At 42.1% G+C, this 26,663-nt stretch overlaps 1 protein-coding gene and 1 non-coding gene across 4 annotated transcripts in view; one reads left to right on the top strand and one right to left on the bottom strand.

Annotated features, from left to right (window-relative positions):
• Nucleotides 1-17,541, top strand: part of Apaf1 (apoptotic peptidase activating factor 1) — a 91,495-nt gene extending 73,954 nt beyond the window's left edge. For all 3 annotated transcript variants that reach the window (XM_029482685.2, XM_021173539.3, XM_029482686.2), the window contains 5 exons: nt 5,797-5,916; nt 7,134-7,259; nt 9,650-9,775; nt 11,194-11,340; nt 15,318-17,541. In XM_029482685.2, the coding sequence (XP_029338545.1) occupies nt 5,797-5,916; nt 7,134-7,259; nt 9,650-9,775; nt 11,194-11,340; nt 15,318-15,464 (666 nt within the window). In that variant the 3' untranslated portion in view covers nt 15,465-17,541. The remainder of the gene's footprint in view (nt 1-5,796; nt 5,917-7,133; nt 7,260-9,649; nt 9,776-11,193; nt 11,341-15,317) is intronic.
• LOC115032186 (U6 spliceosomal RNA) lies at nt 1,103-1,205 on the bottom strand. Its single transcript, XR_015048579.1, has one exon. It is a non-coding gene; the product is annotated as a U6 spliceosomal RNA (small nuclear RNA).
• Nucleotides 17,542-26,663: the final 9,122 nt, after the last annotated feature.

Raw genomic sequence — 26,663 nt, 5'->3', positions numbered from 1 at the left:
TTTCTTTTTCCTTCCTTCCTTCCTTCCTTCCTTCCTTCCTTCCTTCCTTCCTTCCTTCCTTCCTCCCTCCCTCCCTCCCTCCCTCCCTCCCTCTCTCTTCCTTTCCTTTCCTTTCCTTTCCTTTCCTTTCCTTTCCTTTCCTTTCCTTTCCTTTCCTTTCCTTTCCTTTCCTTTCCTTTCCTTTCCTTTCTAAGATAGGGCTCTCATTATGTGGCTCAGGCTTCAAACTTGTTATGTAGCCCAGGCTAGCCTTGAATTCAGAAAGATCCACCTGCCTCTGCCTCTTGAGCGGCAGGACTAAAGGCCTGTGTCACTGCTCCCTATCCTAGCCAGTGTTCTCCTGCTGGGTTACACTCCTGGTTTTATTCAGTTAATATTTCCTATGATGGCAGCTTTTAACTATCCCATTAAAAACTATCTTGGAAAACCAATTTTGCTGTGTTGAGTCTTTGAGAAGGTGTAGGATCGGGATGAAGTTTGGCTTTAATACAGAAACTTTATTGTAAGCTCCCACGATGCTTCTTTATTAACTGTGAAATTCATATCATAGTCACATTTCCTCCTCTCCAGATGTCTTTGAAACGGAGGAAACTTAACTACATCAGATAAATCCTGTTGGGACATTGTATACGGCACGAACTTAAATTCATAGGGTTTTATGACCTCTTTGGAGATATTCTCAGCCAGAGGGAGAAATAATTTTTAGAAATATTTTTAGAATAGAAGTTATTTTTAAAAATACAAGTTATACTTTATCTTCTTTTTTGTGGACTGCTTAGGATGATTTTCATCTGCACAGCACTTTGAAAACGTGCTTGCTTTATGCGGATGCTCACGCACATGCGCATCCTGGAGTCGTGTGAAGGTCAGAGTACAGCATGCAGGAAATGAGTCTCTTCTGCTGTGTGGAGTCCAGGGATCCAGCTGAGACTGGGAGGCTTAAACCTAATGGGCTGCTGCTGGGTGTGGTGGTGCACACTTTTAACCCAAGCCCTGGGGAAGCAGAGGAAGGCAGGTATTAGGCCAGCCCTGCTGATGCGCTGAGTTCCAAGATAACCAGGACTACATAAGGGAACTTAATCTTTAAAAAACAAAAAACAAAAAACAAAAAGACTACTTCATGATTTGCCTGTCATTTCTGCACAGGGTCCATGCTAATCTCTGTGTGGTTCCAGTTTTTGTATGTGTGTTGCCAAAGCAAGCGCCATTTAAGGATCTCTAGTGTGTCATGTAAAAAAACACTATTTTTTTCTAAGAAATGATGGATTGAGATATTTGGCTTATTTTTCTTTGTTTTGTGTTGTGTTTATTTATTTATTTATTTATTTATTTATTTAAGTCTGGGTCTCATGTAGCTTAGGTTGGTCTTGAACTCACTGTGAAACCAAGGCTGGCTTTGAACCCCTGGGCTTTGAACTGCCTCTTTTTTGGCCCCAGTGCTGGGTAGAATTGCAGGTGTGTGCTGTCATACCTGGCTTTATTTTAGTAAATGACTGAATGAAGGTTTGTTTAAATCCTTTTGTATCACCAGCCTGAGACATAGGTTTAGTGAATCTCTCTGTCAAGTTAAAGTTATTGCTAGAATAAGAAGAATATACCCACCTGATGATAGCATTGAACCTTGTGGAAACTGGTCTGTTTTGGTAGCTTTTGTCACTCTCCCTTGAGGTAAATGAAGTACTTGTATTAGCTATGTTTACTTGATGCATGAAAATATATTGGTTCTTTTAGGTATGAAACATTATTCCTGCTTTTGTATTTTTCTGTTGGCGTCTCGCTTTAAACTTGTGATCCTTCCACCTCACCTCTCCCAGTACTAGGACTATAGACATTGCCCTGCCAGCTTTTTTCTTTCTTTCTTTTTTCATTTTTTTATTAGATATTTTCTTTATTTGCATTTTAAATTTTATCCCCTTACCTCATTTCCCCTCCGAAAATCCCCTTTCCCGTCCCCCTTCCCCCCTGTTCACTAACCCACCCACTCCCGCTTCCCTGTCCTGGCATTCCCCTACACTGGGGCATGGAGCCTTCACAAGGCCAAGGACCTCCCAGCCAGCTTTTTAAAAACATGAATTGTATTTATGCAGCTGAAAAGATTCTGTAGTATGTTTACTCCCAAAGTGATCGCTAATGGAAGGCATCTCCAAGTTCAACTTAAATGCATTTGATTACTGCTATGAGAACTTGAACTATTATACTACCGTGATTCAGTTAACACAGCATGTTTGAGTCCAGCTAAAAGTACCGTTGTCATCACCTTTCATAGCAAACATTCAGGAAGGCTCTCTGATTTCCTGTGGTAGAGGGCAGCAAGAACCTCAGTCAGGACGATCTTTGAGTTAGGCACAGCCCAGGCTGTTAAGACTGGAAGAGTCGTACAGATCTTTCACTTGCTTGGTTAGAGTCACACCAAGATATTTTATATTATTTGTGACTATTGTGAAGGGTGTCGTTTCCCTAATTTCTTTCACAGCCCATTTGTCCTTTGAGAGTAGGAAGGCTACTGATTTGTTTGAATTAACTTTATATCTGGCCACTTTGCTGGAGTTGTTTATCAGGTTTAGGAGTTCTCTAGTGGAGTTTTTGGGGTCACTTATATATACTATCATATCATCTGCAAATAGTGATATTTTGACTTCTTTCTTTCCAATTTGTATCCCTTTGACCTCCTTTTGTTGTCTAATTGCTCTGGCTAGGACTTCAAGTACAATGTTGAATAGGTAGTGAGAAAGTGGGCAGCCTCGTCTAGTCCCTGATTTTAGTGGGATTGCTTCAAGTTTCTCTCCATTTACTTTGATTTTGGCTACTGGTTTGCTGTATATTGCTTTTACTATGTTTAGGTATGGGCCTTGAATTCTTGAATTCCTGATCTTTCCAAGACTTTTAACATGAAGGGATATTGAATTTTGTCAAATGCTTTTTCAGCGTCTAATGAAATGATCATGTGTTTTTTTCTTTGAGTTTGTTTATGTCATGGATTACACTGATGGATTTCTATATATTGAACCATCCCTGCATCCCTGAAGCCTACTTGATCGTGGTGAACAATCATTTTGATGTGTTCTTGGATTTGGTTTGCAAGAATTTTATTGAGTATTTTTGCATTGATATTCATAAGGGAAATTGATCTGAAGTTATCTTTCTTTGTTGGGTCTTTGTATGGTTTTGGTATCAGCGTAACTGTGGCTTCATAGAATGAATTGGGTAGTGTTCCTTCTGTTTCTATTTTGTGGAATAGTTTGAAGAGTATTGGTATTAGTCCTTTGAAGGTCTGATAGAATTCTGCACTAAACCCATCTGGTCCTGGGCTTTTCTTGGTTGGGAGACTATCAATGACTGCTTCTATTTCTTTAGGGGTTATGGGACTGTTTAGATGGTTTATCTGAACCTGATTTAGCTTTGGTGCCTGGTATCTGTCTAGAAAATTGTCCATTTCATCCAGATTTTCCAGTTTTGTTGAGTATAGGCTTTTGTAGTAGGATCTGGTGAATTTTTTAATTTCCTCAGTTTCTGTTGTTATATCTTCCTTTTTATTTCCGATTTCCTTAATTTGGATACTATCTTTGTACCCTCTGATTAGTCTGGCTAAGGGCTTATCTATCTTGTTGATTTTCTCAATGAACCAGCTCCTGGTTTTGTTGATTCTTTGTGTAGTTCTTTTTGTTTCTATTTGGTTAATTTCAGCCCTGAGTTTGATTATTTCCTGCCATCTACTCCTCTTGGGTGTATTTGCATATACCCAGAAGATGCTACAACATATAATAAGGACACATGCTCCACTATGTTCATAGCAGTCATATTTATAATAGTCAGAAGCTGGAAACAACCCAGATGTCCCTCAATAGAGGAATGGATACAGAAAATGTGATACATTTACATAACCGAATACTACTCAGCTATTAAAAACAATGACTTCATGAAATTCATAGGCAAATGGATGGAACTTGAAAATATCTTGAGTGAGTTAACTCAGTCACAAAAGAACACACAGTATGTACTCTCTGATACGTGGATATTAGCCCAAAAGTTCAGAATACCCAAGATTCATTTCACAGACCATATGAATGAAGCCCAAGAAGAAGGAAGACCAAAGTGTGGATGCTTTAGTGCTTCTTAGAAGGGGGAACAAAATACTCATGGGAGGAAATATGGAGACAAAGTGAGGAGCAGAGACTGAAGGAAAGGACATCCAGAGACTGCCCCACCTGGGGATCCATCCCATATACAGTCACCAAACCCAGACACTATTATGGATGCCAATAGATGCTCACAGCCAACTGTTGGACTGAGGGGGAAGTCCCTGATGGAGGAGTTGGAGAAGGGACTGAAGGGGCTGAGGGGGTTTCCAGCTCCATATGGGGAGCAACAGTGTCAACTGACCAGACTCCCCAGAGCTCCAGGGACTGGACCACCAACCAAAGAATACACATGGAGTGACCCATGGCACTGGCCACATACGTGGCAGAGGGTGGCAGTGGGGGGAGCAGCCCTTGGGCCTGAGGGTGTTTGATGCCCCAGTGTAGAGGAATGCCAGGGCGGGAAGATGGGAGTGGGTGGGTGGGTGGGGGAGCACCCTCAGAGAGGCAGGGGAGGGGGGATGGGATAGGAGGTTTGGTGAAGTGGAGACATGGGGAGCAGAAAACATTTGAAATGTAAATAAAGAAAATATCCAATAAAAAAATAATAAAGAGAGCATCAATCACATGAATGAAGGTAGGGCCTTCATATCCCGATCAACTCCCTTGTTACCTTGGGGATTTAGTTAGAACTTAAGAGTCTTGGGTGAATGATAGGTGCCTTTCTTAAACTGTCTGCCTGACCCTTTCTATCCCGTCCTCTGCAAAAGCAGCCAGTCTCTTACCTGCTGGGCTCTCTTCCCCACCCCAACGCCCCTGAGCCCTGGCCTCTACCAAGCACTGTTGAAGCCATCACTATTTCGAATTTCACAATACTCTTTCTTCAGTCGTTAATATCTTGGTGACGGATTTATTTTTTTAATGTCTCATTTCTCAGGTCTGTTCACGGTAGGCCCTTGTTTGATACACATTTGCCTGACTTGGAAACATGTTTATTAAATTAATCGAAGTTAAGGATTTAAAAGCCGGCAAACACTGTTGCTTTGATTTAGTAATGGACGTTCCGCATATTGACACGACATAGAAATTTCTGTTCACTGCTGTGTCTCAGCTGTTGGTATTTGTTATTTTGTCCCAGTTGCTGGCACTGCTTCAACTCTTCCCTCTCTCTCGTGGCTCAGAGTTTCTCCCCCGAGCCGCATGTGAATTTCAGGGCCTACTGCTTCTTCTTGGACACTGAGAACTACGTTAAGGGCTATCTCCGACTTGGGCAGCTCAGAAGCCCCGTGACGCATTGTCACATGTCTCTGGCTCACTGACCTTTCTGGGCAGGAGAGCAGTTTTCCTGGCAACAGTCTGCAGTATTACCCGGTTTATAGGCTTGCAAATCTGCAGATATATAATTGGGACAGTTTTCTCTGGAAAATTTAATCAGATGGTGAGCTCACTGGCATATTGTAGATTTTTTTTTTCTATCTTGTGGTTTAATTAACTACTCTCTAAGCAACTGAAGAAAACAAATTTTATTTAGGAGGAAAGTGTTTTATTTTGCCCTCCGTATCAAGCTAATTAACTTCAACTTTTTCTCTTTGTGGAACACGGAGACAGTATTCTTTGTTCCTTCTCTGTTTGAAACACTATGATGAGAATAGACTATATACTCTTTCCAGTGGGATGTTACTGGGGAAGGTTGTAACAGACTTATTTCTTTGCTATGAAGGTATGGAATTGGCAGACAGGGGACTATGTATTTTTGCAAGCCCACCAGGAAACAGTAAAGGACTTCAGGCTCCTCCAAGATTCAAGATTGCTTTCTTGGTCGTTTGATGGAACGGTGAAGGTAATTCACATACTAGATTTTAAAAAAGTGGTTTGTTGTCTTTTAAACTATTTTGAAAATATTCCTTACGTGTTTATTTAGTTATTTTTACTATGAGTATGGGTGTGTGACTTGTATGAATCTGACTGTGGACCCTGTGTGTGTGTGGTTCGTGTCCTCAGAGGTCAGAAGAGAGCAAGGACCATTGGATCCTCTAGAACTGGAATTACAGATACTTGTGAGCGGGGTGCTGAGAACTGAACCTAAGTTCTCTTGAAGAACAGTTAGTGATCTTAGTTCCTAGGCTGCCTTTCCAGACCCAAATACCAGATTTGAATGTATGTATGTATGTATGTATATATCTATATGTATGTTATTTTGAAGCAGGGTCTCACTATATAGCCCTGGTTGGTCTGGAACTTGATATGTAGATCAGGCTAGTCTTGAACTCACAGAGATCCACCTGCCTCCTGAGTTTCCGGGACTAAAGGCATGTGCATCACCATACCCAGCCCCAGGTTGTTCTTTTAAAGAAAACATTCTGATGTTGCAATAATTATAGTGTGACAGCTTTAAAGCACATGAATGTTAAGTAATTAAATGAAAAAAAAAATTCAGTATTGTGCCTGTTTTCTATTCAGTGTGGTCACCTTCATCTGTTATATGTTTGTAATCATTTACGATAAAGGAAGCTTAAGCGATCAGAACAGCTACTGTTCTAAAACTTGTTTTTTTGGGGGGGGGGTATGTTTTGAGGCTGATTTTGTTCTCTTGAAAATTTTTACTTGTATGGCTGTTTTGTTTGCATGTATGTGTGTGTAGCACCCATGGAAGCCAAAAGCATTGAATCTCCTAGAACTGGAGAGAGATGGCTGTGAGCCACCTTGTGTAGGTGCTGGAAACCAAACCCCGCTCCTCTGGGAAAGCGGCCAGTGCTCTCGACCGCTGAGCTGTTTTAGTTCCCTCTTACTGAGTCTTTTCTGTCCTTCCTTCCCTTCTCCTCCCCTCTCCTTGGTTTATGATTCTAGGAATCAAACCTAGGGCTTTGCACACACTAGACAAGAATTCTACCAGTGAGTGACATCCTTTGTTTTCTTGAAGTTCTACATAGCCCAAGTTATCTTGAACTTCTTGTCCTCCTGTTTCTGCTCCCCCTTATCTTGGGGGCTACAGTTGTGTTTCATCATGCATGACAAAAAATGTCATTAGAAGTGTCACCTAACCTTTTTCTCCCTAAGGTGTGGAATATCATTACCGGAAGAATAGAAAGAGACTTTACTTGTCATCAGGGCACAGTGCTTTCCTGTGCTATCTCTTCTGATGCGACCAAGTTTTCATCTACCTCTGCTGATAAGACTGCCAAGGTCAGTTAGTCACGTGAAGTGTCTATGTGTGAAACCTACAGTACTGGTTATTATTATGAGTCCAAACAATGTATAAGGCAGGAGAGTCACAGATTTGGTTTACACGTTTGTATCATGTGTTTTTAAGAATTTGTTTATTATCTCTGTGTGTATGTAACGGGGGGAGGGGGGACCTGCATGAGTCACTGTGCATGTGTACAGGTCAGAGGACAGCTGCTGGGAGTGGGTTTTGGGTCCACCTTGCTGAGGCAGGGCTTCTTATTTTTTCTGCTGCTTTTGCCTGCTCTGTGCTCCAAACCAGAGCTTCCAGCTGGTTTTCCTGTCTCCACCTCCCCCGGCCTTAGGAATGGTGTAGCTGCAGATGCAGGCCACCACGTGAGCTTTTTACAGGCAGTTGGGTTGTCTGGCTGGTGAGGCTAGTGCTCCGACTGAGCCATCCCTCTCTGATCCACTCCTACCTGTATCATATTTTAGGATGTGCAGCACTAAGAATTTTACTTACTTGTCTCTTACTTGATCACATCATAGGTGTCATTGTCCCTGCAGTATATAGAAGTATATAGCTGTCATTGTTCCTGCAGTATATAGGAGTATATAGGTGTCATTGTCCCTGCAGTATATAGAAGTATATAGGTGTCATTGTCCCTGCAGTATATAGGAGTATGTAGGTGTCATTGTCCCTGCAGTATATAGGAGTATGTAGGTGTCATTGTCCCTGCAGTATATAGGAGTATGTAGGTGTCATTGTCCCTGCAGTATATAGGAGTATGTAGGTGTCATTGCCCCTATTCCACATATACAGAAACTGAAGCTAGAGGACCGTGAGCTGTCCTAGGTCACATGCTGTTGGAGGATGCCCGTTTGCACTCACTTGCTGTTTAAATGAATAATACTTAGTAATTCTGATTCTTCTTTATGGCAGAATTAAGAAATAATTCTTAATTTCTCAAATTCTTAATTCCTTAATTCTTAAAGTATTTTTAAAAAGGAAAAGATTACTTTTTATTTATAACTAATCAGATTGAATTTCTGGTGTACATTATATGCAATAAAAGCAATCAACAGGGATGCGAACAGACACAGTCTTTACTCACTTGGTATAAGTGGATATCTTTGAAGTGCTTCTGGCTTGGGGACTCTCAGCACTGCATTGCCTTCTCTGTCCCTCCATCCTTGTTAATGGCATCATTACCTAGCTGTCTTTGGAGCTTTTGTTCATGGCTCAGTGCTTTAGTTCTATCTGCTTATCCTTGTTCCCAAAGGCCACGCCCACTGACTGGTGGGCACCTCCTTCACTTTATTCTCCCTGCTACCACTTAGGGCTGCTTGAAACACCCAGCCTGTGATGCTGTGTGGATGAGTGAGCTCTGTGACCCATCACTGCCTTTCTTTTCAGCCATTCCCTGTTTCTGCCTATCTTGTTCCACTGCTACCTTGGTGTGCAAGGTGCAGCACATCATTTTAGACCTCAGTTTCTGGTTGGCTCTTCAGCCTTTCCTGACTCAGGCAGCGTTAGCTGCTCTGCCTTCAGAGTTTTCATGACGTTTTATTTGTGCTCTTTGGAGCATTTCAGGTGCTCACAAAGTATGCCTGAGCCTGCTTTCTAGATTAACTATAAATGTCAAGGAAAGGAGGGTCTATGTCTACTTCATCTCCTACTGTAAGTTCTTCCTTGGGAGTGCCTGGAACATGGCAGTGGGACCTGGCTAGATGGTAATAAAGAACCACAGAGAGAATATGGGGGGCGGGGGGGGGGGTGAGGAGAGAAGAAAGACAGCAAGCCAGGTCTAGTAGTTCATTGCTTTAGAGACAGGAAGATCTCTGTGAGCTCAAAGCCAGCCTGGGCCCCTGTCTCCCCTATCCCCCCTCCCCCCCAAAAGATAGCATTTGTCCAGCAATAATATTGTAGGGCAGTGTGGTGACTAACCTTTAAAGAGCTTTGCCTGTGTGTTATGTCCTGTGCCAGCATTTGGTCCTTTGCAATCCCATTTAATCATCACACCATGGGAATCATTGCCCATTTTACAAGTGCAGAAACTGAAGCTAGAGAGACCAAGCTGTTGGAGGTCACAAGGATTCAGTAGGGTGGACCATCTCCCTCACCCCTAAGCTGTTTTTAACTGATTCTCTGTTCCTCCTTTTAAACATTAATCCGAAGGTAAGAAAGCTAACTCTGGTCTTTGAGCTATATTTAACTTGAGTAATTAATTAAAGGGAAATCCCAAAGTTGACAAGGTTGCAGGTTAGAGATTGGGCATCTTGTGAAAGCTTACACCACCAAACGTTTTCACTTGCAAGTGATTGACTTTTTGGCTGTGTAGCACCAGGGCAGGCCTTAGAGATGTTTAGAGTGTATTGACCATTCCTAAACAATCCTAATTGCCTTCCAGATCTGGAGTTTTGACCTCCTTTCCCCTCTTCATGAGCTGAAGGGCCATAATGGCTGTGTCCGCTGCTCTGCCTTCTCGCTGGATGGCATCCTGTTGGCAACTGGAGATGACAATGGAGAAATCCGGGTAAGGCGTGTGCTGACTGAGGTAGCCTTTCCTCTTTAGCTTGGGGGGACATTCTTCTCCACACTCAGGTTGGTCATTTGATGGTTTTTGAAGGAGAGTCTTGCAGTAAAGCTTAGACCGGCCTTAACTCACATTCAACCTTGCCTGGCCTGACTCCAGATCTTCCTGTTTTAGCTGGGATTACACCAGCTTAACACTGGAGATCTCTTTTAATGGGAGGAATGCACGGGCCCTGGGGTTTTGGTTGGATGGAGCATTCTTTGCTCTGTTTCTTGTGCACACTGTATTCATAGCTACCTCATTCACCCCAGTTAGACAGGTAGGTCAGGTGCTGTGTTGGTGCACACCTTTAGTCCTAACACTCTGAAGGCAGAGGCAGGTGCATCTCTGAATTCCAAGCCAGCCTCGTCCACATAAAATGAGTTCCAGGCCAGCCAGGGATAGTAAGATCTTGTCTCAAAAAAATAAAAATAAAAATAAATAAAATTAAAAATAAATAAATGTTAGGTAGATATTTTATACTTATGTGAGTAGGTATTTACATTTGGTTCTCTGCTGTTAGTTTGTGAATGATTTGTCTTAATTATTTTGTAAACCATTGGGTCATAAATTAATTGCAAATTCTGCTTTTTTTCTCATTGTTTAAAGTAGAGCTCTTTTTAGTACTCTACTCATTAGCATCTCTTGTTGGGTTTGTTACAGTCCTCTTTGGACTGCCTGTCCATGTTAACAAAGGTATACTGAGGCTCACATTATACCTGGATATTTGAGGGGTGTCTGATCTTCTGGCACTGGAGTTGTAGATGGTTGTGAGCCACTATGTGGGTGCTGGGAATTGAACCTGGGTCCTCTGGAAGAGCATCTGGTACTTTTAATTGCTGAGCCATCTCTGCAGCCTTGGTATCCAGTATTTTTGAGGAGAATATTTTTATTTCTGGTGGTGGGTTTCTTGTTTTTGTTTGCTTTTAAGTGGAGGCATTAAAGCTGGCAGAAGAGGAGGTATAATGGAGAGAGATACGAGAGTTTGGACTTGCAGGAGTAGAGATTCTGTCGGGCTTTACAGGAATAGTATTATAATTTTTGATCTGTCTTATTCACATATTGCATAGAATTTCAGTGATAAACCCCTCCTTTACGTCTTTAGTTTTTGGATATAGGGCCTCATCATATTATTTGTCATTTGAACTCAAAATCTTTCTGCCTCTGCCTCCTGAGCAGCAGAAATCAGGCATGCGCCACCATGCCTGCGCTTCTCTCTTAATTCTTTGGAAGCTGAGAACATTTTGATCCAGCACACTCTTCTTATTGTTTTTAAGGAGAACTTTCCAGATATATCACAGATGATGTGCATTTCTACTTTGAGACTGGTAAACCTCAAGGGTTACCTCGTTAATGAATTATGTATTATGTTTATGCAGATATGGAATGTCTCAGATGGCCAGCTTCTTCATTCGTGTCCTCCGATCTCGGTAGAGGAAGGAACTGCTACCCACGGTGGCTGGGTAACTGATGTGTGCTTCTCTCCCGACAGTAAAACGCTTGTCTCTGCTGGAGGATATCTCAAGGTAAGCGTTACTCCAGGGCGTGAAAGAAAGAGCAGTCGGTGTCATAGCTACATGGTTTTCACTTACTGTTCTTCAGTTGGCTTTCCTATAACCCGGCAGAGTACAAGAGGCGTTGTTGTTACCCCCACTTGGCAGTGGTGAGGCTGACGTCTGCAAGGCCACTTTCTCTAGGTCTCAGAGTCTTTGGTAATGGCGGTAGCCGTGTGAGAGTTCTCTTCTCCCAGCTGAACCACATGACCCAATTTCATCTACCGTGGCACTCACTACTAAATATTTTGGTTGGAATTACTTGGAAAAATGTATTTGTGGATTTTTCTTTCTTGATAGTAATAGTACCAGTAAATTAACTTATAATCTGCAGTTTTATTCCTGTCAGCCCACTAATCAGCTCTATGATGCTAAAGTTGTACTACCTTTGCGTTATAGATGAGCAAAAGTGATTTTCATGACAGCTATAACTTTCCTAAATCGTTGTAATTAGTAACTATGAGAGCCAAGTCTCATAGCAGGTCTTGTGCTTCTTCAGTTGTCTCTAACAAGTTGGCTTCTGCATACTCAATAGTGACTTCGGGACCAAGGCTTACACATGTTATAGGACGCCAAGGTCATTTATTGGCCCATTTATCCATTGGGCAAGGTGGTATTTAGTGCCTATTGTGTGCCGTGGCACATATTTAAAGCTTGTCCCTTCCCAGTGGTGGCTAATGTTCCATACAGGAAGCAAGTGGGAAACAGAGTCCCTAAAGGGTGGGAGGAGCCTGAGAGAAGTTTGCAAGAGCAAAGTGGAGGCACAGCCGAGAGCAAGGGACAGGTCACTTGTGAAAGGGGTGAGAAGGGTGCCATCCGTTATGCTGGCCACTAGGGCATCCTGTAAGCTTTATCATTTACAAAGGATCCCATAAGATGTTGTGAGTTGGCTGATGCTTACTGAAAGCAGTCGGGTGAAGATGATTCTCATTATCTCACAATGTGGGTGCTCAGCTGTGTTTGAGTGGCGTCTTTGGTTATGAGGGTCCCACATTATTGCCGTTTTACTCAACATAAATAAATATCCAGCTTATAAAAGATAATTGAGGGAGTGTTTTCAATGTGTGAAATGATATCTCTACAGCCTGCATTGGAAATAAAAGTCTCTTAATGTTGTATTAATGTATACCGTTAGGGGCACACTTTTGTTTAGTCATCAAGAGTTCCTGGACTATCAATGCCTCTTGTCCCCCATTAGTGTAAAGATAAAAACTCCGAGCTCTGAGGATGGTGCATAGAGGAGAGATGCTGTTGTCTTTGTGTTGGACGCTGAAAGTCCTTTGCTGCTAACAGCTTAACTGCCCAGCTACGACACCGAGCTTCTATATTCTCTGGGCTCTATAGAATGCCCCACATAACTCTCTGGCTTTTAGGATATTGTGAAGATAAGAGCAGCTTTTCAGAGTTCTTGGCAAACCTTGAAATAACGTAGCAGGATGGATCTGCTGCAGCACTGCGGAGGCTGTGTCTTGAGGCTGGAAGAAGCTATGGACTGTATGTGCAGTCTGTGTATGAAGTGATGATCAGTGCTCTGCCTTCTGCTTTGATTGCTAGCATGGTTAAACTAATTATGTTAGAACCCAGCCTGCATCTACCCAGCACACTAATGAGACCATCCAAAGGCTCAGAACAAATTAGGAGTAAGAAAAAACAGCAGCTGGAGTGGCCAAGAAATGGGGCCTTTTGGGTCTGTTTACTTTAAACTCCGAGCAGTGTAAGTTGAGTGCCTACAAGATGACATAGGTGTTTACTAGCTAAAATGTTCTTACCTTTCAAAATTACTATAAATGAAAACACATTATCACTTAGACTGCTGGAATGACAAGATTATAATAACTCATACACCTGAAGGCAAAGGCAGATTTAGCTGTGGAACACATGGTTGTAATGAAGGCATTTTATACTCAGAGGCAGAAGAGCACTGTCATGATGGAGGAGTGGGTCTGGGGACAGACTGCCTGAGTTCACATCCCAGCTCTGCCACTCACTAGGTTTACCTCTGTTTGCCTCAGTGATTTCGTCTATGAGATGGGTGTAATGGTAATAGTATCACAGTACAGATAGTATTTATATACCTTTTGCTTCTAGGCATACTTGGGCTTCTTCTGCTATCAGCATCAGATATTCTTGTTTGCTACAGCAGATAGACTTGCTCTGCTGTATCATCATTGCATTAAGTGCACAGTTTATGTAAGGATCAGGCTTGGAGTTTCATATTTCGTGATTTTGGATAAATCTCTGATAACATGTATCTACAGCTGTAGAATGCTATTGAGTAATCCATTACCCTGAAAACCCTGTGTTAGCTGCTGCTATGAAATCGTGTATTTCCAGTCCCTACTGATCCAGTGCCTACTGTAGTGTTTCCAGGTAAAGCAGTCCTTTTTAATGGTGTGTGAGTGTGTATGTGTGTGTGTGTGCTGGGGAAACTGCATCTGAGAGTGGAAACTGTTCCACTTTGCTCTCCACTTCCACTGTCCCCTGAGTCTTGATTCTCTCTGGAGCCCAGGTTCCCTAAAGTGAGGCAGTTGAGTGTAGGAGATGAACTCCCCAAGTCTTAGTCTCTGAAAGTGAGCGAGTCTCCTCGGGCTGGACGTGTTCTTCGTGCTTTCCGTTATGGTGCAGTTTCAGGAGGTGCATGCTGCTTTAGTGAGCTTTACCAAACTATGTGTTTTATCAGGTCCTGCTACAAAGGGCACAGACAAATATGAAACCTGGTCTCGTGGGCAAGGCTCTATGCCATGCCAGGCTCTGAGTGAGGACTGTCCTGGCTGTGACGCTCAGGCTCTTGGTGAACTGTATACCTTTCTAAACCATGTTTGCTCAGTTTAGCTCTGAGGACAGTAAGTTTTGTGGACACCATTTGGTAAAAGTAGTGTTACATACACTCTTGATGAATCCAGTGATGGAAAGGGAAGGATGTGGTCGGAGCACCTGCTTCATTTGATGTGTTCAGCATTCAGCATAGATTGTCACATAAATAGCCTACCTCACTCCTGGTGAAAGAGCTTCCCTGGGAAGACCGTTGTCTTTCTTTGTACTGTGAAGAGTCTGGGCATCTGCTGGAGGACAGTCCCTGGCTATAGAAGTGTCTGTAGTATCTTTAGTGAAGAGAAGCAGTCATGTGCCCACTCCATGGAGCAGACCCTCCACAATGCACCCTGTGTAACCAGCTCTCTAGTGGCTTTTGTTTCCCGGAATGCCTTGCAGTGGCCCTGGGTGCAGACTTGGCCGTGAGGTCATCACCAGGGCTAATCAACAAGGCTGAACCGCTGGTACGGTCGTCAGCGGGAATCCTGCTCAACTGTCATTCCTGCTTACTGCTTGGTTTAAGAACCATTGCATACACTAGCAAGAGTTTGCCGAAAGGACCCTGATATAGCTATCTCTTGTGAGACTATGCCGGGGCCTAGCAAACACAGATGTGGATGCTCACAGTCAGCTATTGGATGGATCACAGGGCCCCCAATGGAGGAGCTAGAGAAAGTACCCAAGGAGCTGAAGGGATCTGCAACCCTATAGGTGGAACAACAATATGAACTAACCAGTACCCCAGAGCTCTTGACTCTAGCTGCATATGTATCAGAAGATGGCCTAGTCGACCATCACTGGAAAGAGAGGCCCATCGGTCTTGCAAACTTTATATGCCTCAGTACAGGGGAACGCCAGGGCCAAGAAGTGGGAGTGGGGGGAAGGGTATGGGGGGACTTTTGGGATAGCATTGGAAATGTAAATGAAGAAAATACCTAATTAAAAAAAAAAGAACTTCTGGGGGGGGGGGGGAGGATTTAATTCCATAGACTCACACACATTGCAGGAATGTATAAATAAATAAAATCTGCATGTCCATTAAAAAAAAAAAAGAATCAGGAATAGTCGCTAAAGGATGAAGCTGGCTTTACAAAAGAAAAAAGAAAAGTCTAACAAAAGTTCTCCTTTTCTCTCAACAGTGGTGGAATTTTGCCACTGGGGACTCCTCACAGATCTTCTACACAAATGGAACAAACCTCAAGAAAATACACGTGTCCCCTGACTTCAGAACCTACGTGACTGTCGATAATCTCGGTATTTTATATATTTTACAGGTTTTAGAGTAAAATGGCTATAAGCGTTAATGTAGTTCAGCTCCTTAAGTTTGAATTGGAAAAAAAAAATCGAAACTCTCTATATCAACTTTTTATAAAGCTGTGAATTGTACTGCAGTATTGCAAACATTACAAAAGTGTTTACAGCTGGGCCAGTGCTGTGTATAGCTGGGTGGATCATAGTATATCTCCACAAATGAACACACTTTCACTCTATTTTTTTAAATATAGTCATCATTGTTATTAACAGTTTGTCCTTAACATGCAAATGAAATGTAAATATGTACCTTGTTATGCTATTGGTAAATTCCTTGATGCATTCAAATTGGTTGGCAAAATTAGTGAGAATCATTTGAAGGCCTTCTCTAGGTTGATGCTGTCATTATGTAGGCTCTGTCCCAAGGTAATGGTGGGCAGTTTTCCGAACTACACTTACCTCCAGGGGTATGGTTTTTCCAAATAAATCATGCTTATTTGCACTCTTTAAATTTGCTTTAAGATATTGTGTCATGGTGCAAGCACAGTCTGCAACATTTCTTTTATTAACTCAGTGAGTATTGGTTTTCAACAGTTCTTCCTATGAGCTAGTCATATGTTAGAGAGATTTCTCTCTGTAGCAGATGATAGCCCTGTGTTTAGCTGGACTCTGGCTGTCAGTGTCTGTGAATTGGGCACCAACCACCTTGCACTCTCTTAGTTGTTTTGTTTATAAAGACAGGGTTTATGTAGTCCTGGCTCTCTTGGCACTCAACACGTACACCAGGTTAGCCTTGAACTCAGAGCTCAGCCTGCCTCTCTGTCTCCTGAGTTCTGGGATTGAAGGTGTGTGCCAACAGCACCCGTCTCTCTCAGTTTTATACTTACTACGTGACTGAGTTTGACCTCTTCTAACTTCTTCTCCATGCTTAGGTGTTAGCCAGTGACGTGTGAAGCAGTAACGCGTACCTTCCCCTTTTACCTGTACATCACCTGTGCTGTTCTCTCCATGACTTTCAAGAGTCGTAGAGACCCTTCCCCCAAACCCCCTGGGAAATGAGACATTTGCCCATGTCTTCCTGGGAAATGAGACCCCGTTGTATTATGCAGTGATTGTGATCCTCCTGCATCAGACTCCTAAGTAGCTAGGAGTGGTGTCTTTTGATGCAGAAAAAGCTTTGCAACATCAGTATCTAGTTTTGTTTTCAATCTTCTTTTAGGATCTATAATTGAAGCTTAAGTTTAATCACTGTTCCCTGAATATATTATTAAGGACAATAGAGAGAAATTAGTAGTAGATGTAGTCTTCATATAAAATAGAAAAATGAAATATCTTCATTTTGCAATCGGAGTTACTGTGTCTCAGTGTTAACAGTTGACAGTCAGTGCAGCTGTTTCTGGTGTTGATGTATTTTACCAGCTATGGTGTGGGCAGAGGGAATGAGGCACTCCTGGGTTTTATTTACGTCTTTATGGTGCTGAAGATTGAAACCAGGGCTTTGCGCACACTAGACAGGCACTCCACCAGCTACACGACCAGCCCTTCCTTAGGTGGATTTTAGATTAGATATCCTCACAGGGCATTTTTAGGAGCTGTAAATCGACTGAACAAAATCTTGTATAGGGTTAAGGAAGGTTTTTTTTTTTTTTTTTTTTTTTTTACCGTTTTTGTTTGTGAGGTTGAGGAACCTCTTTACTTACTGTGATTTAAGCCAATGTGATGTGTGAAAAAATCTCAATTTTATAAAGCAAATATTTGAAGAAGTATGTTTTGCTTAGAACTTGCTGAGAATAAACCACACTTTGATTTTCAGATACCATTAGTGGCTTATCTGTTCTGTAGCTGGGCTAGTGGAGAGAAAGACACAATAACTCGAAGGAGATGGCTGTGGCTCACACCGCAGCTCTCGAGGCTGACCTTGAAGGCCTGGCCTGTGCCCTGGCGGCCGGCATGACCACTTGTGGCCCTTTCCTTGCTGAACTTTTTATGTGAGAAATTACATTGGACTTTGTATATGTGAAGATGGTTTTGTATCTTGTTTTATGTACTTTGAAGACTTTTTTGTATTTTTAATTTACATGTCTTATTATTATTTTTGCCTTGGAATACTGTTTAAACATGAATTTTAAAAACAAAAATAAAATTACTGAAATTTTTGAAAAAACATTTTGGTTTCTGATCCTTTCTTGCCTTTTTTTCCTGCTGTTAGGAGACTGCTAATAGCCTTCGGGAGTGGGCTGGGGAGATGGGATCAGTCTTTATAAACTTAAGGGGTAGCCAGGTGGTGATGGCTCATGCCTTTAATCCCAGCACTCAGGGCAGAGGCAGGCAGATCTCTGATTTAGAGGCCAGCCTGCTCTACAGAGTGAGTTCAGGACAGCCAGGGCTACATGGAGAAACCCTGTCTCAAAAAAAACCAAACAATAAAAAAAACCATGAGGAATTTTGTTGGATTCTCAGAACCCACGCAAAACAGCCTCTAATTTCAGCACTGGGAAGGCAGAGACAGGGGGATCCCTTGCATTTGCTGACCAGCCAGTGTAGCTGACTTGATGAACTCCAGGTTGACAGAGAAATACTGTCTCCAAAAATAAGGTAAGTGCAGTCAAGAACGACACCTGATACTGTTCTTAGGCCTCCTCATGCACATGGCCATACCTACATGTGAACTTACACACACACACACACACACACTCCTGCTTAGTGGCCATGAATGGCTTTAGTTTGTGTCTTTCTGGAGATGTGTCTATTTCTCTGCCAATTTTAAAACAACTTTGCTGGATAAAGCAGTCTTGGTTGGAAGGATTTTTGCCTTTTTGTTGTTGTTGTTGTTGTTATTTTTGAGAGGAGATATTTCTTTGTTCTTTCAACACCTTTAACATGTGGAAGAGAGATTCTTCTGTGGTCATGTCTATCTAGAGTTGTGAGTGACTTTTGTGCTCCAACGTCATTTCTTTCTTTAGGCTTGGAGAATTTTATATTTTCATTCTTAGGTCGGTCTCTTCATATTCTAGAGTTCTTGGAAATTGTGGTCATGTTTGCTTATTATGCTATAATGTTATTGTGTGTATTCGCTGTTCATGGTGCTGTGTTAAATGAGGACATTTTAATACAAGTATCCAATGTGTGCTGAGCATTCACTGCAGACCCCTGGCCCTTCCCTTCACCACCTCTGCTCTCTCATGTTGGTCCCCTTCATTCTCTTATGAGATTTCTCTTCTAGAACTTCCATGCCATTTATGGATTTGCTACATAAATGATTTTAGATCTATCTGTCTTTATATATATATGTGTGTATCTATATATGTGTGTAAATATATAGCACATTAAATATATTTACTATCTATATACCTACATATATAATATCTTTCTATATAAAATATAGGTACCACAATGAGAGATAACATATAATTGTCCCGAGACTGACTTAATTCACTTAGTGTGATTATTTCCAGGTGCATTGATTTTTCTATAAACATAGTTTCCTTCTTTGGCATGGTGAAGAATTCCATTGTGTATACACATAGCCACATTTTCTTTATCTACTTCGTTTTTGAACATCTAGGTTTGATCTATAAGCTACCCACTACTTTAGTTTTTTGAGAATCTTCCATAGTGGTTGGTTTAGTTTACATCCCCTTCAGCTGTGTATAAAGTTCCCTTTTGCTCCCATTCTCAGCAGAATTTGTTGTTTTGTTTGAGACTAAAGGGTCTCACTATGTAGCCCTGGAACTCCCTGTGTGGTCTAAGCTGATCTTGAACTCACAAAGATTTACCTGCCTCATTACCAAATGCTGGAATTAAAAGCATGCACCATCACACCTGGTGTGTTGTTTCGAATTTCTTAATAATCGTCACTCTGACTGGGATGAGAGGGAATCTCATTGTAACTTAAAAACCTTCTTTCTCTGGTGGCTAGTGAGGCTGTGTCACTGATCTAAAGGTGGCTAGTGAGGCTGTGTCACTGATCTAAAGGTGGCTAGTGAGGCTGTGTCACTGATCTAAAGGTGGCACCTGGGAGAGTGGAGCCAGTAAATGAGGCAGGCTGAAGTCTCATGAAATAGATAACTTTATTCAGAGCATCTGACAGTTTATACTCTGGGGGGTAAGAAAGGTCACTTGAGTGAACTGAATAACCACACAGACAAGCCACATGTCACAAGAACAGGAGGCACCTGAACAGATACCAACAGCCAGCTGTAATGAATAATCTGAAACTCGGTCCTATCCGATACACCTGGGAGGGGCACGAGAGCTCATTTAAAGATTTAAGAACAATTTCGTGTGTTTGAGGAAACCGAGGTCATAGGATCCTTTCTTGTTTTCTTGGTGTTTCCTCACAAGCACCGAGAATTCTCACAGGACTCCTTTCTCGGACGGTGTTTTGACAAGGTTTTTATATGCATATTGGTTACTTATATTTCATTCTTTGAAAACTGTTAATTTCATTAGCCTGTTTACTTCTCTATTTTTATTTTAAGGCAATTGCGAATGGGAATTATTCCGTGGTCTCTTTCATGTCTCATGAATGTTCCTGTCTCATGAATGATCATTGTTGGTATAGAGGAAGGCTTCTAATCTTCGTGTTGATTTGATATTATTTCACTTCGCTGAAGGTGTTTATTAGATACGAGTTTTCTGGTGAAATTATTTCATCACCAAATAAGAATGCATTGACTTCGTTTCTCATTTATATCCCTTTTCTTGTCTTGTCTTGTCTTGTCTTGTCTTGTCTTGTCTTGTCTTATTGCTCCAAGACTTCAAGTACCACAGTAAATTAGAGAAAGTGGCCAACCTTGTTCAGTTCCTGATTTTGTTAGATATATTTTGAATTTCCCCCCCATAGAGTATAATAATGTCATTGACGTGTTTTATTGTGTTGAGGTCTGGCTCCTCTACTCCTACTCTGTCATTTATTTTATTATGAAGAAAGATCTGGGCTTTCATCAAATGCCTTTTCTGAGTGTATTGAGATGATTGTATGATTTTTGCCTTTCTTACCCCCACTTTGTATCTCTTTTAAAAATACCTTCACTATTAGTTTGACTTTTTAAATTAGGTAAGTGTGTTCTTTGACAATTTCAAACGTGTGTGTATATGCATTCTGATCTCACTTTTTTCTTCCTTTCTTTTTTTTCTCTTTTCTTTCTTTTCATTTTTTTTGTCTTTTGGGTTTTTGTTTGTTTCTTTGTTTTTCCAGGCAGGGTTTCTCTGTATAACCCTGGCTGTTCTGGAACTCACTTTGTACACCAGGCTGACCTGCAACTTAGAGATCTGCCTGCCTCTGCTTTCCAACTGCTGGGATCCACCACCACCTAGCTTTACCTTTTTAAAAAAATCTCCCTTCCTCTTCTCTCACCCACATCCTTACAAATACCTTTCTCAGATTCATATCTTTTTATACAATTTTGTGACCAGGGCCATCTGTTGACATGTTTCTTATTGTGCATCCTGTTTTTTCTCTCTAACGTCTTTCTCTTTTTGACATTATTTTTCCTTAGCCTCTCTTTTTTCAGTGGTCTTTGACCCTGTTAGCCATTCTGCAGTCTGGAACTCCATCTTTGACTCTCTTACATTATTCTCTGTCCCTGGTGGATACTTCTTATTCCGTTTCCCCATAAACAATGGTGGTATTAAGGACTTTCCTATTGTGTGAGCTTTCCTTTGGTATCTTCATTTTATTTCTGAGATTTCAAATGCATATCACAAAATTACCAGAAATAATGGAATTGCTATCAATGATCTTAATATGTTTAAAGACCAAACACTGATCATTAGGGCAATGACATCTATTTCCTTGGCATTCTTATTGCTGAGTCCTAAATGGCAGCCAGAAACTGATTTTCAGATAATTTATACAGTTAATAGTCCACACTCCCAAGAAAACGTTTTAAATCATATCTTTAAAAAAAAATCTTGCCTGGCAGTGTTGGCACATGCCTATAATCCCAGCACTTGGGAGGCAGAGGCAGGCAGATTTTTGAGTTTGAGGCCAGCCTGGTTTATAGAGTGAGTTTCAGGACAGCCAGCGCTACACAGAGAAACCCTGTCTCGAAAAATCAAAATAAATAAATAAATACATAAATATCTTAAGAAGAATCATTGTCTTTGCTTGGTCATATTAGTGAATTATGAAACCCTTTTCTGTATTAATACTTCATGCACTATAAACCAATAATACTTTAGTCAAAATAGAATACAGCCTTGGGAACAATTATAACTTACTTACACTTAGCTAAGTTTGCTTTACAAAAGTGGTGGTAGGATATCTCCTTATTCCAACCGGAAGTCAAGACCCTAAATATCCTAATCTCCCGTGAGCCCACCCAAAGCACCTTACAATTCTTTAAAAAGTCTTTGAGTATTTCATACACACAATGTGGTACTCAAATCTGCTCCCACTCTCTCCCATCCAGCTCTTACCAGAGCCCCCTACCATGTCCCTCCCCTAACTTAATCTACATTTTTTTTTCTTTTTTTTTGCAACAGGGTCTCGCTGTGTCATCCTGACTATTTTGGATCTTGCTCTGTAGACCAGGGGAGCCTTGGATTCACAGAGATCTGTCTGTCTCTGCCTCCCAAGTTCTGAGGTTTAAGGCTTGTGCCACTATGACCAGCTCTATGCACTTGTTTTTTAAAAGCCCACCTAGGCTAGCTAGGTGCCTGGGTCCAAGCCATGCTAGAGAACATAGGCAACTTACTGGGGGCCACGTTCCAGAGAAAACCTGACCCTCCCTCACTCAGCAGCGGTCAACTGCCAACAACACTTCAGCAAGGGGTGAGGTGCTGTGAGCCCCGCTTCCAGCCATGCTAGGGTCTCAGCTGTCTTGATTTTGTGCAGGTTTTGTGCACGCAACTACAACTGCTGTTGGTAATTCATGTGTGCAAATGCACGGTCGCGTCCAGCGATTCTCTTCAACCTCTGGCTCTTACAATCTTTCCATCACTTTCCCATGATCTCTGAGTCTTGTGGGTAGTGAGCGTGATGTATATGTCCCACTTAGGGCTCAACATTCGATAGTCTTTATATTAACCACCAACCCCTGCCAAAAGGAGCTTGGCTGATAGGGGTTGAGAGCTGCACGCATTTATGAATATAAAGATAAGTTGTTAGAAGATGGTTTGATTCACTTAGCAAAATAATAGTAGGTTTGATCTACTTAGTCAAGGGTTCTTCGCTCAGTTAACAGTACCAAACATGAATTCTTGTCCTGTGGACTAGCTCTTAGACCCAATTAGAAAGCAGCTGGTTACTCCTACAGCATTTCCTGTCACTATGGTACCAATGGCTGGCATGTCAGACCGGTATGTCATCACTACTATAGCTTGTAGTCCACAACTTGGTGAGACTGTTTGACCTTCCCCTCCCTCCCTCCCTCCCTCCCTCCCTCCCTCCCTCCCTCCCTCATCCCTGCCCAGCAACCTACATTGCACCTCCCAGTACTGTAAACTCTTACCAGTAGGGAGGAAAACTTCCAGGTCACTGCCAGCTTGATTTTTTTATTTTCATGACTCAAGTATGTGGTCTTACTGTAAAGTCCTGGTAAGTTTCCAAGAACAATGTTTACAGCCATACTGTATGGGGAATCTATGGGGTTCTCTTGACCAACAACTCCAGGGGAAGTCGCACACCCTGGTGCTGGACATTTTGATTGATAACCTGTGACATCTGAAAGAGGCATTTCCCCCCCCCCCCCAATCTATCTCTCCCTGTCTCCCCTCTGACCTTTCAAAGCTAGGATCTACATAGGAGAGAGAACATATGGTGTTTGTCTTTCTGGGTCTGGGTTGCCAGTCTCAGAATGATTATTTCCAGCTCCATGTACCTGTGAGCTTAGTAATTTCATTTTTCTTTATATTGAATAAAATTTTAGTCTGCAGATGAAAAGATGGCTCAGTGGTTATAAGCTCCTCTTGCTCTTGCAGAAGACCTATGTTTGATTCCCAGCACTTAGAGTTCAGGGGACCTGGTGCTCTCTTCTGACTTCCACGGGCGCACCAGGCATACATGCGACACACAGACTGACATGCAGGTACAACATTCATATGCATAAAATGAACATTTAAGATATGAAAATGAAAAAAATTAATTCCACTGTGTGCTTGTACGAACTACATTTTCATGATCCCTCTATCAGTCGCTGTATACCTAGGCTGCTCTCATTTCCTGGTTATTGTGAATAAAGCAGAAATGAACATGGCTTAGCCAGTAGCTCTGTTGTAGGATGTAGAACCCGTTGGATGTTGGATATATGCCCAGAAGTGGTAAATCTGGGTCATGTGGAAGTTCTATTTATAGTTTTTTTGAGAAGCCCCACATTGATTTCCTTAGCGACTGTCTCAGTTTGCGCCCTCACCAACAGTGGACGAGAGCCTTCCTTCCCCCAGTCCTCACTAGCATCTGTTCCTATTTATTTTCTTGAACTTAGCTCTTCTGGCTGAGGTGAGAGGAACTCTCCATGTAGTTTAGATTTGCATTTCCCCGATGTCTGAGGATGCTGAACACTTAAAAAACGACTTCTTAGCCATTTTCCTGTTCTGTAGGTTGTTGAGTTACTTTTGAGGACCTGAGGCTCTCACATCACCCTCAGCAGAGAAATAAAGGCAAAATTCCTTACAGAGGCCAAACGTATGTCTAAAAGAGCTGGGCCTAAGAATTTGAAACCGGAGGCATTTCTGCTGTCTAAGTCTTCAGTCAAAGGAAGTTCTGAAGCAGTTTAGCAATTGTAGGTGCCTAGAGGGTTTGCACATTTGTGCAAGGGTTATATACTACATTCATAGAAGCCCATTTTAGGAACTCAACCTGTTGTTATACATAGTTTACAGGTACGGGCTCTTGGGCTGTTAAAACACTGTGACATAAAGAAAACAAAACATTGTGACTTTGCAAAAGTTATACCCAGTGTGTGCCAGTGTGTGTGTGTGTGTGCGTGTGTTTATCCTCCATCTTCCATTTGTTCTTAGTTTTCTATGTGCATATTGTGCATTGAACTCTGATGGTTTATCTGCTTTCTCTGTCCTCCCTCAGTGCTTTCATATGCATGAGGCAGTCTCTTAGCTTGTTCACCCTAAGAACTCTCTCTTGGAGTCTTTTGCCCAGTATGCACTGCAGTCTGTCCTAGGGTTTTACTGCCGTGAACAGATACCATGACCAAGGCAACTCTTATAAGGACAACAGTTCATTGGGGGCTGGCTTACAGATTCAGGTTATCATCATAATGGAAGCATGGTAACATCCAGGCAGGGAGGTGAGAGTTCTACATCTTCTTCTGCAGGCTGCTTGCAGAATACTGGCTTCCAGGCAGCTAGGCTGAATGTAAAGCTCATACCCACTCCAACAAGGCCACACCTCCTAACAATGCCATTCCCTGGACCAAGCATGTACAAACCATCACATTCTACTCCCTGGAGCCCATAGGCTTTTCAAACACATGAGTCTATGGGGGCCATACCTAGCCATAGCATAATAAAAAAACTACATTTAGTCTAACTTCCAAAGTCTCCATAGTCTATAGCAGTCTCAACATTGTTAAAAGTCCAAAGTTCAAAGTCTCTTCTGAGATCTCATCTAGTCACTTAACTGTAAGCAAGACAGGAAATCAGCAGTGCAAACTCCAAACTCTGCATCTCCATATCTGATGTCAAAGCGGTCTTCAGCTCGCCACTCCTTTTTCATCTTTGTTGAATGAAACAAAGTTCTTTTTCCTGGGCTGGTTCCACTCCCTGTTAGCAGCTTTCCTCAGCAGATATTCTACAGCTCTGACACCTCAAACATCTTGGGGTCTCCAAGGCAACTTCAACATTAAAGCTTCTTGTTCCATTGTCTGGGATCCACACATGATCTGGGCTCCTCCAAAGGGCTTGGGTCATATCTCCAGCTAGGCTCTGGTTGACTCCATTGCTGCTGCTGTTCTTGGTGATCATCCCATGGTACTGACTGACATCTTCAATATGCGGAGTCTTCCGCTGCAACTAGGCTTCACCAATAGCCTCTCCTAGGCTGTCTTCATGGTGACATACCTTAACTTCTTTGCATGACTCTTTCAGTCCTGGGCTGTCAACTGCAACTGAGGTCACACCTTCACCAGTGGCCTTCCCTGGCCTCTCACAGTGCCAAGCCTCAGCTGCTGTCCATGACCCCTTCATGCTTTTAAAACCAGTACCACCTGAGTGACTCTTACACTTTACCAAGTCCAGCTGCAGCATGAGGTACAACCTTGGCTATCTCTGGAACACAGCTTCTTTGTGCTCTTAGAAAACACTTCCCAGAAGATTTCACCTCAGTGATGCTGGTCTCTTCTTAATTGCCACTGATTTCTTAGCTCCAGCTAACCAACATCAATTGTCTCAGTAGTCCCTTCTATTCTGGACTCTAAAGCCAGAGACACATGGCCAAAGCTGCTGAGTTCTACTGCTTACTGGGGTTGGAACATGGCCCTCTTGTTCTCTTACACTATCATGAGCTTTCTGTTTTCCATCTCCTTCACTGCCTAAGTTTAGCTGTCCTGGAACTTGCTCTGTATATTGATCTTGAACTAGAGATTTGCATGGCTCTGCCTCCTGGGAGTAAAGATGTGTATCACCACACCTGGGTTTAAGCTTTTCTTCACCTAGAACTTGCTCTGTCCCTGGCTGACCTTGAAAGAGATTTGCATGGTTTTGTCTCCTAGGTTTAAGGGTATGTACCACCATTCCTGGACCTAAACTCAGCTGGGTAGGATCTTGCCCCAAAGTCCCACTCCCCTAATCTGTTATCTTCTAGAACGTAGGATTCAGCTCCATTCTACTTCCTAGTGCCCCTTTAATATGTGAACCATATATTTTGTATTTTTCCTCTCTTAGCTTGCTCCTTTTCATTAAAATGCTCTTTGTAAGAGTGAACCTTAGTAACCACACAACAGAATTTATACCAGGCTGTTTTGAGACTTCCTCTTTCAAAGCAATTAATCTAAATCTCTTCACCTTAGCCTCAGGCAGATTTGACAGTGGCAAAAAGCAGCCACATTCTTCAGCAAAGAACCACAAAAACAGTCTTTATGCCACATACTGAAATTCTTCTTCACTGAAACCTCTTGGGCCAGGTCTTCACAGTTCAAATCACTCTCAGAAACAAAGTCTTGCATATTCCTACTAGGACAGACCATTAAGCCCCACTTAAAGGATTCTACTGCTTTCCAAATCCAAAGTCCCCAAATCCACATTCTTCCAAGCAAAAGCCTGGTCAGGCCTATCAT

This window comes from Mus caroli, unplaced genomic scaffold, assembly GCF_978045245.1.
Source record: "Mus caroli unplaced genomic scaffold, Mus_caroli_1 scaffold_9, whole genome shotgun sequence".
Taxonomy (NCBI): Eukaryota; Metazoa; Chordata; class Mammalia; order Rodentia; family Muridae; genus Mus; species Mus caroli.
This window is presented reverse-complemented; position numbering and strand designations above follow the sequence as displayed.